This window comes from Balearica regulorum, chromosome 2 (genome assembly GCF_011004875.1).
Source record: "Balearica regulorum gibbericeps isolate bBalReg1 chromosome 2, bBalReg1.pri, whole genome shotgun sequence".
NCBI classification, from domain to species: Eukaryota; Metazoa; Chordata; class Aves; order Gruiformes; family Gruidae; genus Balearica; species Balearica regulorum.
This window is the reverse complement of record NC_046185.1, coordinates 118366919-118382352: the sequence shown is the minus strand read 5'-3', so window position 1 is coordinate 118382352 and position 15434 is coordinate 118366919. Positions and strand designations below refer to the sequence as shown.

Here is a 15434-nt window from a genome sequence, read left to right as displayed (position 1 = left end):
TTGAACAGTGTTCTGTGCGCTTGGCATCCAATTTGCACAGTGTTGCAAGGTCTAAGCACTCACATGTTAAAGAAAGTACATTTTGCAAATGTGCATATGCATCCCATAACGCTCAAATAGTGTTTGAAAACCTATAATGAGAAGTGCACTGGAACTGCAAGTTAGTCATTGCTAGTGATTCAGGCACGCGGAGTAACCACGCGTTCTTCACGCGCTGGAAGTCACTGACATTTTTATATTTTTTCCTTCTCAGGAACTGGGGAAAAAACCATGACTTCTTCAAGTACAGAGTCCTTTGAAGTTGAAATCTCAACCTTTTATGACTATTATGATAATTATAACGATGCTCCAAAACCATGCAGTAAGGAAAGCGTCAAGAGGTTTGCAGCCTCCTTCCTCCCTGTTCTGTATACCCTTGTATTCCTGGTCGGGCTCACGGGAAACATTCTGGTCATTGTGGTCCTCTTCAAATACAAGAGGCTGAAGAGCATGACTGATGTGTACCTACTAAACCTTGCCATCTCAGATTTGCTCTTTGTTTTATCCTTGCCATTCTGGTCTTATTTCACAATAGACCAATGGGTTTTTGGAACTCCCTGGTGTAAAATCATTTCGTGGATCTACCTGGTTGGGTTTTACAGTGGGATATTTTTTATTATGCTTATGAGCATAGACAGATACCTGGCAATTGTTCGTGCAGTGTTTTCCTTGAAAGCAAGGACTGCCTTCCATGGCTTGATTACTAGCCTTGTTGTATGGCTAGTAGCTCTTTCAGCCTCATTTCCAGAACTTGTATTTAAAGAATCTTTTAACGAACATAATTATACTACCTGCAAGTCAAGATACCCAGGCAATTTCACAACATGGAAACTTTTTTCTACTTTGGAAATCAACATTTTAGGGCTCCTAATCCCTTTTATAGTTATGACATTTTGCTACTCCATGATCATTAAAACATTAGTTCACTGTAGAAATGAGAAAAAGAATAAGGCTGTGAGGATGATCTTTGCTGTCATGATCATGTTTTTCTTCTTTTGGACCCCTTACAACATTGTTATTTTCTTGCAACTGCTGGAAATTACGGGAGTCATTAGAGACTGTCAAGTGAGCAGGAATCTGGACTATGCTTTCCAGGTAACAGAAATCCTCGGCCTTTTTCACTGTTGCCTCAATCCAGTCATCTACTTCTTCATGGGGGAAAAATTTAAGAAGTACCTGAAGATGCTCTTTAAGAACTGGCGGCTACCTGGAGATTTTTGCAAGTGGTGTGGCGTTCACATCACTTACCACACTGAATCTACTGGTTCATTCCACACACAATCTACGGGGGATCAAGACGCTCTGTAATGTGTTTCAGACCAACCACTGAACTCACCAGCAAGCAAACTGACAAAAGCAGGAACGTTGAAAAGCTAAGCAAATGCACATGAATTTAACAATAAGCTAGTGCCGGATAACTACTTAATTCAGCTTTCATTTCTGCCTCTAGATTTTCTGAATATTATGACAGAAGGTATCCTAGATGTGAAACGTGGGAGATGGACATGCAAGTTTTATCTGCTGTGATTACAAATCACTGCTCAGATGTAACAGCAGCCTCAGCTCTCCGCAAAGCACTGCACCGTGCTGCATCTCTTTCAGCAGCATCGAGACGGAGGTTGGCCTGCATGGAGGGGCAGAGGAGAGACAGCTGCTTGTCATCAGCATGGGCATTTGGAAAATATATTCATTTATTCAAGAAGGATGGTTATTACCATATTTTTTTATTCTACAGTTGATCTGTGTAGGTCTTGTTTGCTCTGACTTTTAGCAAGCTATTAACAGTACCAGCTACGGTTAAATGTTTCATCTCGGGTAGAGGTTACACCCTCTGTCACTAAGGAAAAGGACACAAAACGTATTCTTTATGTGTACAAAGACGCAAAGCAAATGCATTACGTTCTGTTACAGACACGTTTTCTCATAGGTATCCAAGTTGCCACATATGTCTATGTGTAGGTGTATATACCTATATATAGACACTTTGAATTACTTTATCACTGTAACTCAGGACAGCAATTCTGTATTTTAATTTACATAGAAAATATTCAAAATATTTTTGAATAAAAGTTTTTTTAAAAAAATATTTTCCAGCATATGTGAATAAATTTGAAGCACCTTCATTAAAAGTGTATCTTTTAAAGTGAATGTTCTTTGTTCCAAAAGTACCTAAGCCCCAAGACTCAATTTTCATTCATTGGAGATGTATCTGGCAAAACAAAAGAAAGTAAAAACAGAGATTGTGCAGAAACGGTCTGCCATCATTTAGAAACCACACAAAGAATCCTAGCATTTGATAACAGCAAAATGCAAAGAGCGTGATGCCCTGGTAGCCACTCACAGCTCTATACAATATTAATCAGAGATGTAGAATGGGAAGGAAACTCACACAGCAATGTTTAGATTTTGGCACAAAAATAATTTAAAAAGAGGCAAAAATCAGTAATGTGGTAGCAGACAAAGTAAGAGTTGAAAAATACATATTGGAAGATATTTCTGGTGTGTCTTTTTGCTGGATGACAACCGTTCAGCAGGAAGACTTCTATTTTCCTTAAGCTGTCAATAACAAAGTGCCTGCTCAACTCTCAGGCATGAAGCAGACAAGACATTAAAATGCGTCAGGAAAGGGCTGGAGAAGAAATGTGAAAAATATTGTAGTGCCATTGTTCTCATCACTCTAAACAAGAAACGTCAAGTGGAAGTTCACCTCTGTGTGACCTCTCTCGTAATACAAGCCTCAAAATAAAAAGCAGCACACTTAAATACTCATGCACACACATCTCCATCGTAATTAATTTTGGGAATGCGTTACCATTAGCAGCTCGTTGAGGCTGACAAGCAAGGATCTGCATTAATGCAGATAATGAGGATAGCTGTGGAAGAGATCACTTGTGGTAAGAAAGTGTCTTCCTTCCCAATAAAAAGACTAAAAATTCTTGCTACTCAAAACTTTACAAGCCACTGAGTAATATCAGTTGGAAAAAACTACTGCAAGGGGTGGGTTAAGCCATCCATTACTTAGTTTGAAAAGGAAGAGGAAGATAAATGGCAAGTGTCAGGTGCTTCAAAGGCTCATGGATGTCAGTGAACCCACCGACATGTCAGTCCCAAGCTGGCACGGCACATTGTCCTCACAGATGTGATTCTGATGGCACAGGCACTGTCAACTTCTGAGCTATTCATCGGTCAAGTGCACAGACTAACCTGGAAGCCAGACAGTGCACCATAGTTATATTTTTTTCTTGGTGATCCTTCTAGTCAGTGAGAATAAACGGGTCCTTTTGAGAAACCTTGCTTTCCAGACCAGGGGAAGGGCTGCCTGTGCTGGCCTGGCAAAAAATGATGGTCAGCAAGCAAAAAGCAAGCCGTAGGCTCTTGACAACCATGAGATAAGTGAGGTCCAGGGCTAAGAGTGGTGTAGAGGAATGGCACCGAGACGGCCAGCAGCTCACAGGCTGGTCCAGCTCTGGGCACACACCCTGTGGTGGGGGAGGATGCCGAATCTGCTCATGTGTGGAATTAACGGGCCGCACCCAGAAGCCGTGCAGCATTGCCATAAACGGAGCTAGCGTAAAGCCCCTTTTCCACACAAAACTCAAAGGTGCTTCACAACGCTGCTCGGCTTTGTGCCCCACAGCCTGTGCACATGTGCCTTTGGTGCAGAGGGTGCCTGGTGCAGCCAGAGCTCCCCGGGGCGAACATTGTCCTTGTTTCTCTGCCCAAATAACCTCTTCCAGTCCTCCCAGCTACTCAATGCGTGTGCTGGATGAGCAACCGAGCTCAAACTTGTGCTCTGAGCGAGTTTGCTGAATTGGGTGCAAGGGGGAGCTCACCTTTAAGCGATGGGCTCAGGAATCCAGGTCCTGGGACTGGAACTCACAAACGTGGGTGGTTTTGTCCTCTCTGTCACCTGGAGCAAACCTTCTTCCCCCATGCACCGACCTACAGCAGATAATGTTACTCCTCTTTTGAGAGACAGCTTTGAAATCTGCTGAAGAGAAAGGACGAGATAATAGTATTAACATAAACAAATATAAACCAGGGATTTTCAAAACGTCAGTTGACCAAAGGTGTTATTTTAGCTGAACAAGAGTTTCCAAGCAATGACTGATGGTATGAGCAGACCTACTGAACCATGAAAGAGAATGGATAGATACGTGAGTGAAGCAAAGCTCACTTGACTCATTTGTAAACCCACACTTCTACATCAGGGTTCCTTGGAAGGCCAGCCTCTATCCTCTCTTCAGTTGAGCTAAGCTGCCATAGAAAGGTAGACAAGGGGAAAAAATAATCAGCTTAATTATATTAAATATAAATAATGATGAAAAGGTAAAAACAAGTTAGTTGGCTTGTTTCATACAGCGCTTGGGCCACCACAGTCACTTCCTAAACATAAAGCTGAATTACACGCTTATCTTTTACTCTGGAAGACAGCTTCATCCCTTTTGATTGTGCAGAAGCACCAGCATGGTCAGCAGCCTCCTCTCAATCTGCTCCTCTCAGTCTGAGCGCCAGTCCTGGAAAAAAAAATAAGGAATTGCTATTCTCCTTCCTACACTATTACACTGCTTGCCACTGCCCCAGCACCAGCTCCACACACCTGGTCTGAAGGACAGTGCAATTCAACAGGCACTACAGTGCTCCTCTGTTACCAGGACGCTTCCAGTCTTAGACTGCCAGCAGGGATCTACACTCACACATTTTCCTCCAGGAGCTCTTAATGGTTTCCAGTTTTAGCCAACATCTCTCTCAACACAGCCAGAGACCAGCCTCATCAACTCCCATCTCTTCTGCATATATCTCCATTTGACTTGATTTACAGTTAGAAATCAAGAACATTTTAGCAATGTCATTCAAAATTATCATTAAAATGGTGCTTAAGGCAATGCCTACAGAGCTCAAAAGGACTTCACTACTGTAGGCATGAAAGAAGCTTTTAAGTAGGAGACTGGAAATAAATAGTCAGTATAACTGCGGTGAGATTTCTAGCATTTGCATAACTGATAAGACCATTCAAAGGAGATGTAGTACTGGTCGTTATCTGCAGTCATCTTACTGTAACACAGCAATGTTGCATGCAGGTACCACTGGCAGTCATGGAGAAATTACTCCTAATGGAGCAGATTGATAGATTTTTCAATGAGGAGACACCAAGTTAGATGCTACCAGGATGATTTTCTTTTTCACAATCATTCAGCAGCAACATCCATCAGAAAAATCAACAAAATCCGATCTTGTGGGACAGTCATTGAGTCAAAGACACTTCTCACAGAAATGAGGCTCAAAAGTGGAAAAGCCCTTTGTCTGTTCCAGACCAGCAAAATGCAAGTCCTCTGCCAACTCTTCGATGGAGCACTGGCATGACTGACCAATGCTGCTGTTCTCTTTCCCTTGGCAGAGCATATCCCTCCACATATCCCTCATGTCCTCAGCTCACAGGCCACGCTCAGGCTTCTGTCTTAATTTATTTCTGATCCTCCTTTGAACTCTCAGAAATGGTAGCATATGATATCTCTACTGAAATGAGTAATTAATGTCTGCTCTTCTGCATCACTAGCCACTTGACCTTATTTTTTAAAAAAGCTTCTGTGTTATAGCTAGGGGAGCAGAGGCACAGAGCAAGAGCTCAGATATTATGAGCACAATGTACAATTTTGACAGAATCCCAGGGCCCTCCTATTTCTCCTTGGGGACGATTCACATTTCAGCTTTGTGAGAGGGACTCGAGGTAAAAGCCGCCCACACTGTGCCCTTTCTGGTAGCCAAATCTGAAATGGCGCAGCCAGGAAAGTCCCCATCTGGATCTAGGTTCTGCGAGGACAACCACAGGTTAATGTGAAGGGTATCTGGAGATATGTGGATGAAGATGACCAGCTAACGCCATTTTCCAATAAAAAGTTCCTGCGAGAGAAAAAATTCGTTCTCTGTGTAAACGCAGCACAAATACATGATTTATCAGTGTATCATACTCCTTTAGTTTTTGTGTTGGAGGTTTTTTTTTTTTTTTTTTTATTTCAAGTCATCTTGGAAATGTTGAAGTTTCTCTGGGTTTTAGCTTCTTGTTTCTGAGTAACAGCATGTGTTCAGCATATGCAGCTCAGTAACTGCACTCTGCAAGCTCTTTATGATTTCAGGTGTTGCAAGATAAAAACTGCTAAGGCACTGAGAAATTTTTAAAATTCCAAGAAGATGTTTGTTTCCTTGCTTTTGCTTTTAACAACTATAGCAGGTAATCAAGAATCTGATCTGCCAGAATCTGATCTGTTTCCACAGATATGAAACACTCATAAAAAGCACTCTCAGTGCTGCTAGCAATCCGTAAGACAACAAAGACTGAATGAAGACTGACATTATCAGATCTACTCGTCTGCTCAAAAGAGGTCAGTGGCATTTGATCAGCATTTTCTAAGAAGCTCCAAGTAGCCAAATTTAGGAAGAGACTTTTGTATGTGGGACAGTGATTGCAACAACGGGTGGACATGCCTGCATGAAAAACATTTTGCACAGGAACTTTGCACCCCTCAAAATATCTCCTCAGAAGTATTGTAGTTTGGGCAGGTAGATCAAAGAGAGGGTCCCTCCCTGACTTTCAACCTGTAGCTATCACACACAAATAGAAAGAGCAGTACCAGCTAGTAGTCATTTAATCAAAGTGAAGAAAGACCACAACTGATCTCTGTACTTGCTCATAGCTGGCAAACTGAAGTTTGACAAGACCATGACTGCAGACTGACTGGTCTTTTCTGCCAGCAAAGTATGTGGAAGGGTGTTTTTACACACGTAGAGAAAAAAAGAGAAGGATGGCTTCTCCTATTGCTTACGCCCTTGTTGCTCATTCACAAGCACCAGGAATGGAAAGAAAATAAGGCTGGTTGATTGCAGGGAACAACGATGTTATCTGCAGGCCCTGCAGAGAAACAATGCTGAGAAACTGCAGAGCACAGGTCTGCCCTTGCTAACAAAAATCTTGTTTACGCTTTCTAGAAGAGTGAAACCCGTAGCACGAGGTGTCACACAAAACCCTGCAACACTACAGAGAAGTGGCTGAAGAGTTTACAAATGGACAGAAAAAGGAAGTTTGGATTTAGGCTGGTTTCTCCTCAGTTCTGCTTCACCAACCCGTCCTTGCATAATGCAGGTCAGTACTCGCTTCCTTTCCTCAGAAATATTAGGGAACCCCCAAAATACCCCCATAGGGAGGCTGGCTCCCATCTGCTCCTGGCTTTTTGCATGAATGCATATGCATGGTGCATGCCACAACCTCCTCGCCCACAGTCACATGGAGTTGAGAGCAAATCCATTCATTTCCTTGCCAGCTTAAGCTCACATTCTCTGCACGCAGCGGTCATGCAAGTAGGACGCCTGTCTGGTGACTACCCTGGCAGAGCATTTTGCATTTGAAGAGGCAGTTTCATGAAAATCTGAACACTGGAGAGAACAGATGTTTGGTGGCAGCTGCATTGGCAGATCGAGACCTTTTAACCCCAAGTTACTGTTTGCATTTTGTTTCAGCTTCAGATTAAAACTATTTTAGAGTAAGCGCAGCCAATTTTTCAACATTATTGAAATCAAATATTTCATTATTTCTGCTCTGAATTCTTAATAAAATTTTATTCTGATGGGGAAATAATTTCAAAAGTCCTCATGTAACCAAAAATTGTAGAAAGAACTCATGGATTTGCCTTATTGAACACATTTTCTGTTAACGACTTCAATAGAATAAATCTACCACATTGCTCAATCAGTAGCTTATTCCACATACCCATAGGAACGTGCCAGAATTCAGAAAAAAGCGAGCATTAGAAGCAAAATTTTAGTGAAGTGATGAACGTTACTGTAGAAGACCACCAGACAGAAAAGCGGGGGTTTGTTGTGTTTTTTTTTTTTTTTTTTACATGTACTGACTAGCAAATGAACTTTTGTTGCTTCTAGAGTGTAAAAAGCTACAGTGTTTTATAGACTCTATCAAAATGGGAATATGTGAATAAAATATATATGATTGAACCTCAAATTAGTATTTATTAAAGGTCAACTCTTAAGTGATAATTATTTAACTATTTATGTCAGGTTCTGGAAAAAGCAAGGTCAACACTAGATACCCAAGATTCTGCAGAATTTTTCTGTGCCTTTTGGGGTTTTTTTTTTGGGGGGTGAAGTGGTGGTTTTGTTGGTTTTTATTTTTTGGTTTTTTTAATTCCAGGAATGGGTTTGTACGGATGCAGGGTAACTACTAATTGTGTCATAAGCAGAAAAAAAAAGCTCACCTTTTCTTTCACCTTTTTCACAATAAAAAAACTCAGTCATAATATGATAGGACAGAATGTGGCCTGGATTTTCAGGAGGGCACATGCCCAATTCATGAACGGTCATGCCAACATAAACCACTGGGTATGTATAGGCTTCCAGGTTCCTAGAAAAAAAATGTAAAAAGAGCTCTAGAAACGTCAACTACTTCCACAGAAATAGCTGTACAAAAGCTGACACTCCCTAATAATGGAGCAAATATGTAGCTAGTATCAACATTTTAGTGATACTTCCTAACAGAATCTGCCATGTTTTCTAGACCTGAGGTCACAAGATCCCACAAAGTTACTGCTTTGGCAAAAGCAAAACAAAACACAGAAAATAATAATAATAATAATAATAATAATAATAATAATAATAATAATAATAATATCAGTGAGATACCTCACAGCAAAAGCCACGTCTGTGTAGTCAGTAAATGGCACAAGCTAGATGTGTCTACTCCAACAAGAGCAGCAGTTGAGGACCAGGTATGTGAGACCTTGTACAGACCCACCAGCCAGACATGTCCTTTGAACGAAAGGGCGCTTCTCCTTTGTGACAGCAAACGCAGAGAGTCCCACACAGACAGACTGCGGTGCACGGGGGCGGAACACAACTGGTCCCAGTCATGTTTGTGCAGACAATGCTTGTGCTTAGGAAAAAAACCTCACATTTTATTACTTGCATCTTACTAGATGGCTTCTACTGTTTGCACTGGTTTCCTTCTCATATTGGGCTGCAGACTTCAACCAGGCAGAAGTAGCCAAAGCATATCGATCACTACCTATCAACCAGAGTTGATATGCCCAGAAGAGACTGTAGCACCCTTATCCTTTACTTCTCCCTGGAGAAACAAAACCAAACAAAACCAACAAAAAAGTGCATTTTTTAAGGTGCTGTTTTCAGCTTTGCCAGGGATCTCGGTCAATTCAACTATTGCATCTGCTACATGGAAATCAAGACTCTTCCCTCCTTTGTAACACAAAGCATTTTGCAGATGAAAAGTACTGCAACGAAACTAAGTATTTATTATTATAGAGACAAAAATTTGTGTATTTGTTGCTAGATTTCTTGCCTTGTCTCAAGACATCAAGAACCATGCATATTCTTTCACTCACAGCCCAAAAAGTTCCATCTCCTTCCACAGAACATGAAAACAACTTCATAATGCATTATTCTAAAAAAACCTCAAAAACCCACCAAGAAAAAAATCCACCTTTGGTTTTGAGCAATTTCTTTGTAATGTTTCTCAGACAATGGGTGATTGTTGTCCTGAATCATGAACATTTGCAGACAAAACACTTACCCCTTATAGACTTGCTTGCCTGATTTACTTCACATTTTGACATTTGTAATCAGCAGGGGGTTTCACCAATTTGCATGAACACGCTAAAACAGGTAGCGGGAAAAAACTAAATACTTCATAAGAACAGGAACATTCTTTCCAAGTCAAACCAGCATCACATTTTCACATCAAAAGGCATACAGCCTGACAATAAGTAAGCAAGACCCAAAATCAAAATACACTGTGGAGCACAGACCCAGGTTGTTAAAAGAGAGCTGATGCTTTTAAATAATTTCAATTGTTGTACACTAGTTTACATTGCGGAGTGTGAGCTTTAGAGTTCAGGGCTTTTTTTGCAAACTGAGTCACGGTGAGCGAGCAGCTGAATCAGCAGTCAAAGCTGAGTCTCTTCCACTGAAAAGACTTTAAAAGCATTGAAATTCCAGTTCAACTTAGTAAGAAGAAAAGACTTCACCTGAAAGTTTCGGGTGCTGAAATTCAGAAAGAGATGATCAGATATGCTCACCTTCATACAGGGCTAGACAGACCTTAGTCCAACTCAGTACTATTATTCTTATATGAAAAAAATACACTTTTATAAAATGAGAAAAAGAAAACTAAGACAACAAATATGAGCTGAGCTCTGTGTATTTTCAAAGCCCTCAGCCTCTGAGACAAGAGCGTTCCCATGTGCCGCGCCAGTGCGGCAGACTCGTGACAAACTCATTACACAGAAAGAGAAGAAACGGTGGGAACCTCTGAATGTTCTTTCACCCACCTTGGAGGACAAGTACAACAGTGTGGTTGTAATTCTGAAGAAGATACTTGCTCACCAGAAACCATAGTGAAACCAAACCAGGCATCAGCAAGCCTTATTATTTTGTGAACAACTGAAAACATGCAATACATATCAAGGACTGTCAGAAAAAGCATAGTTTCTACCTTGAATTGCAAGGGTAAAATGGAAGACAAGATGGTGATAAGCAGTTGGGGAGCACGTACCAGCAGAGCTAAAGGGTACTCGCAGCCTTGTGGTTAGGTGGATTTTTGTTAGGATTTAGATATATTGTCCCCACCCTGCACATCCAGCCAGGAGAGCTGAAACTTCACCCCAGTTCATTTCCTTTCTTTGATGTAAATTTTTCCGCTTTTAGCTATGAAAATCTGAAAACTAAAGAGCTCAGCATCATTCACCTTTGCCAGTTCAGTGAGATGCAAGGCCACAGACTATAGCTGGTTCATTGTGGCTGGAGGCACCAAATGGGAAATTATTTTCTTTCCCCTGTTCACTGCCAACTTGCTTGGGTTTGAAAAAAGAAAAAAAATATTAAAAAAACACAGCAAACAACCCACTATTTGTCTGACACATTATTATGCTTTCTCACATGTCTTCACAAGGCTTCTCATCCAGATCATGTTTTGTAACACTGAATATTCTTGTTTGCTCGTGTCTCCATAGTGCTTAAACATCCCCTGTTTTAGCACTGTAGGTACAGTACAAAGGAGAAACAAACTTCAAACTTCATTCTACTCTAGCATCTGAATTACTGGCACCTTCTGTCCAAAGTGTCTTTATTTCCTAGGATGGGTGACCAAGCTCAATTTTGGAGCGGTGGTGGGGTGAGGTGTGTCCCTTTTTTTCCCAACAAAAGGCATTAAGAGGAGTCCAAAATTTGGCTAATACTAAACCACCAACTGTCTTGGTGTCAGACAGTTAAAATTAGAAAGGATCTGTAGAAGCTCTAGGTTTTCTTCAACATCTCTGAAGCCTTTGAGTCCAAACAGACCTGAGAGGTTAGACATGAAAAAGTAATAAAAAGAGCTGCTTCAGCAGATACTAACCAGCAGCAATTTTCTTCTATTCCAACACGGGCTAGGTAGAGTCAGTGCTTTAAATAGACACATCTGCAGTTGTCTACATTTGGCTGTAGTCAAAAGACTGGCATTGTTTAAATTTCAGATTTTGAAGTAGATACTGCTCTGGATCAAAGGACCAAAAGAGCAACATAGAAATGCACTGTAGCAGAAGTCACTGCTTTGGCAAAATTTTGCAGGAAACCATGCTAAACCCTCATGAGTTCAGGACTAGTTTCTCAGGTTCTTCAGCACACCAGATCTACCTATTCACGAGTCATTATTCAAACCACATCCTAAAACTGAGGGGAAAAAAGGTAATCAGAAAGCTTGAAAGAAGGTATGTCGAGTGTGTGCAGGATCCAGACCGATCTCTCAGAGCCTAGTCTTCTGAGATGCCTCGCTGGCATAGTGGAGTGTTTCAACATCCAGAAATAAAATTTAACACGGACGAGGCAAGAAAGGAGTGCAAATTTTCCTTCTGTGTAGCTTCTTTCTTATCCCATATGTGCCTGCTGTGAAAACAGCAACTAAAATTTTCACTAAACAGGAGAAAGGTTACAGTATGAAGCTCAGCAACAGAGCACGAGGAAGGTTAAGAGTAAGCTATTAGTTTCTTTTCCTCCCCCTCCTCAACAATTCTACCTATGCTTCAGAAGACCCCTTCACCTGTAGCATAGGAACACGGCCAGATCCTGCAGCCACCACACACAACACAAAGCCATTCACCTTCTCCCAAGGCCAGTGCTTTGGAGAGTGCTACTGAAGAAGTCCACAACCAGGGGAGACTTCTGGCTTAAATTTAGACTAGACATCCACAGAGAGTATTCACTCTGTGCACCTGACCAAGAATTGTGGGACTTGTGAAAAGAACTTCTGAGTGGGATTTGGAAGAAAGGAGAAAGGTATAAGCAAGCTGGAAGCAAAGGCATTTTCCTAGCAGCATGCAAACTAGGATGGATGGGTGGAAGGGAGAATCAACCCCACTTCAGACAATGAAAGACATACTGAAGGAAATTTCTCGAGCATCTTTACATGTAAGACTTTTCTAGTATGAGAGGAAGAGCCAGCAAGACTTAAGGAAGAATAAAACAGAAAACAGAGAAGAATAATTTCTTAGCTATAGCATTAGGGGGATGCATAACAATTGTGAGGCATTTCCCCATGTTGTGCTCAGGTCTGTAGTCTGACCCACAAACACAGACAACGCTGACAATACTCAGTTAATATTAGTATACAAGCACCAAGTTTAAAAAAAAAAATAGTGTATATGCTTACACAGACTGAAGAACAATAGAAAAATCCTTTCAAACCATCGAACCATAGATACTGGCTGCATTTTCCTACTGGATTTGCACCAGTATTCAACAGAACCACTGAACTTAACAAAGGTCCTTTCTGTTGGTGTTTCAAACTCAATTCCCAAATCCATTAGGGAGTCTTTTTTCCCCCTTGTGTAGAAAACAAAAAAAATAAAAAATAAAAAATAAAAAGGCTAAATTACAGTCATGCAGCTGTAAGCACATTACCAAAGTGCAAGATAGTGACCTTATTGAGATGCTTGCAGAGTCTGCTATGAACACATGCTGGGGAGTTTCATGAGCGAGACTGTGCTGCTCATTAAAATACTACAAAGTGACACCTTCCTAAGACCCTGACTTTAGAGTCCCATCTATATACTCAGCTCCTGAGGGACAGGTGTATATGCTAAAGTCCAAACCAGGAATTAAGTATGTTGCTGATTCCTTGGCCACAAAGACCATATATCCTACTGAAAGAAGGTTGCATTACCAAGGGCCTGAAACTAGCACTGGTTCTGTGAAACCTCTTCTAGGTAACGCACACTTTCAAGACTTCAAGTCCCCCCAAAGCTAGGGACTCTAGTTCACTACTCTCATCTTTGATAACATAACAAGCCACAGAAAATACCTTATGAAAAGGGATTTTTAAACTTATGTATTTTATTCAGCCAAAGCATGGCAAAGATCCCCGTGACATGTTTTCCAACATTTTTCTATTCAGCCCTTTGCATCAAGTCTCAAGATCATCTCTTCCTGCCCAGTTTTGCCTTCTCGTTGAAGGAGAACCATTAAAGCAGATCTCATTCTTCTGTAGTTTTCAGTTCCCTTTGTCATGCAATCTTCCAGCCAGGACCTCGAGGCTGGCTACCATGCTTTTAACTCCTGGCCTGTAAGACAGCTTTCTTGCAACTCAGTCATTTCTTCCAAAAACAAAAAGCTGCTGCAGCACCTGGGCCAGATCATTCAGAACCTCCTCACCCTTACACATCCTTGCTGAGTCTTCTCTATGGTGCTCTGCACCTCTTAAAATTTCTGTAAATCCAGTGCATCAGGGAGATAAGAAGATAATAGGGCACAAAAAAGTTTCAGACCACAAAGACAATACTTCATGTTGGCTGTGGACAGGGAAACTGATAACTGGCTTACATACAGCAACGAAGACTTCAGTTAGCTGTCGACAAGTTTCCTAACAGTAAACACTAGACTAGCTTGACTAGGGAAATCTCAGGTCTCCGTCACAGGAAACTCTGAAGAACAGGTTAAACAAATACACTGGGAATACTTTAGATACAGATGACATTGGCTTAGGGTAGAGAGGCATACGGCTAGATCATCTCTCACAAACCGTAATTATGTTATGAATATAAGGGAAAGAGTCATATCAAACATAGGTCAAGAAAGAGAATTCAACTGCATACTGCATACTGTTCACCAGTTCATGTTCACCTACTTGCTCATTCGTCTGGGTAATCACATTTAAAAGGCCTTCATTCATGCATAGGCAGGATTGCAGTCTAAGCTTATAAACCTCACTCCACGGCTGGAAAAAATACCTGCGCTAAGCTGAGCCCCTACAGCTACAGTCTAAGGGCAGATTTCAAATGGCACTCCCCTACAGAATTGAGAAGATCACACCTACCTTCCAGATGGGATCAGTGTAAAAACTCCACTTCTTACAGCCTGATTCTGACTAAATACCAGGTTTGCACCGGTCTGCTCAAAGCAAACACTGTGCCCGTTATTCAGCTGCTATGCCAGAAAAGCACTTGCAAATTCCCAAGGTAGGGCTGAGCATTTGAAGAGCCACAGTTTTAGCATTAGGAATGTTCCTTCTTGCCATGCCTTCAGGAAGCAGCTGGCTCCACCAGACAGACCATCCCATTGAGCTTCAGCATCTGGAACAGATCACACAGCTACACCACAGATACTGACCAGGGATCTGACAATGTTTTCACATCATGCCCTTTCAAAACCAAACTGAAACATGGTCAAGGTGAGCCAGCGAACTCCCCACAGCCGCTCTTCTCCCATGCATTTGGCCTTCAGTCAGAAGGTTTCATTCTGATTTCATTTCCACCCCTAGACACGGATGATAGAACCACATTTGAGGATAGGTTAAAATAACTGACCTACTCAAGACTGCAAAGGACCAAATGTCTGCTTGCTGTCTCATTTTGTATCACATATCGAGTGCCCGGAAGACTGCATGCCAAGGCTAGGAAACCTAGGATAAGCCCCAGCCATGTAGTAGCAGCAGTGGTGTGGGCACAGCGACCCAGTATGAGACACGGGCAGAGCAGAAGACCCTCCCAAGGCACATGCTTGGGTAAAGCAGCAGGTTGTTCTTGGTAGTGCTGTACTCTGAAGGCCCCTTGTCACAGAGACCTCCCTTCTGCATACTCCTAAATACTGCACCGCTTGGCAACCTCTACCAGTGTTTTCATGTAGGTACACCAGGATTAGGAATTAGGGCTCCAACTTCCAGTTCCTTTCTGTAGACAAGAGATCACTTCACTGAAAGCAGTAAATAGGCAAGGTGTGTTAATGCCCTACTTGAAAAACTTTAAGCCTATTTTCTCCATGTACTTGCTAGTCTTATATCTAACCAGATGCACGTTTGTAATCCTCAATGCAAAGCCTTTCTGCTTGTAATATTACAGAAAGTTACG

General features: G+C 41.6%; 2 protein-coding genes across 5 annotated transcripts in view; one reads left to right on the top strand and one right to left on the bottom strand.

Annotated features, from left to right (window-relative positions):
- Positions 1-270: 270 nt before the first annotated feature.
- CCR4 (C-C motif chemokine receptor 4) lies at positions 271-1447 on the top strand. Its single transcript, XM_010303274.2, has one exon. The coding sequence runs from the start codon at positions 271-273 to the stop codon at positions 1345-1347; it is 1077 nt and encodes a 358-aa protein (XP_010301576.1). The 3' UTR covers positions 1348-1447.
- Positions 1448-2802: 1355 nt separating this feature from the next.
- Positions 2803-15434, bottom strand: part of GLB1 (galactosidase beta 1) — a 39933-nt gene continuing 27301 nt past the window's right edge. Inside the window, exons 9-13 of one of the 4 annotated variants that reach the window (XR_012834042.1) lie at positions 9007-9169; positions 8304-8449; positions 4217-4556; positions 3873-4030; positions 2803-3243 (exon numbers count right to left, since the gene is read on the bottom strand). The gene's annotated coding sequence lies outside the window, so the exon portion shown is untranslated. Of the gene's footprint in view, positions 3244-3872; positions 4557-8303; positions 8450-9006; positions 9170-15434 lie in introns of all 4 variants that reach the window. The other 3 variants (XR_012834043.1, XR_012834040.1, XR_012834041.1) reach the window with 3 other exon arrangements.

Excerpts from the sequence above, each read along its gene's own strand:
- CCR4 (XM_010303274.2), top strand. The coding sequence starts at position 271 with ATGACTTCTTCAAGTACAGAGTCCTTTGAAGTTGAAATCTCAACCTTT.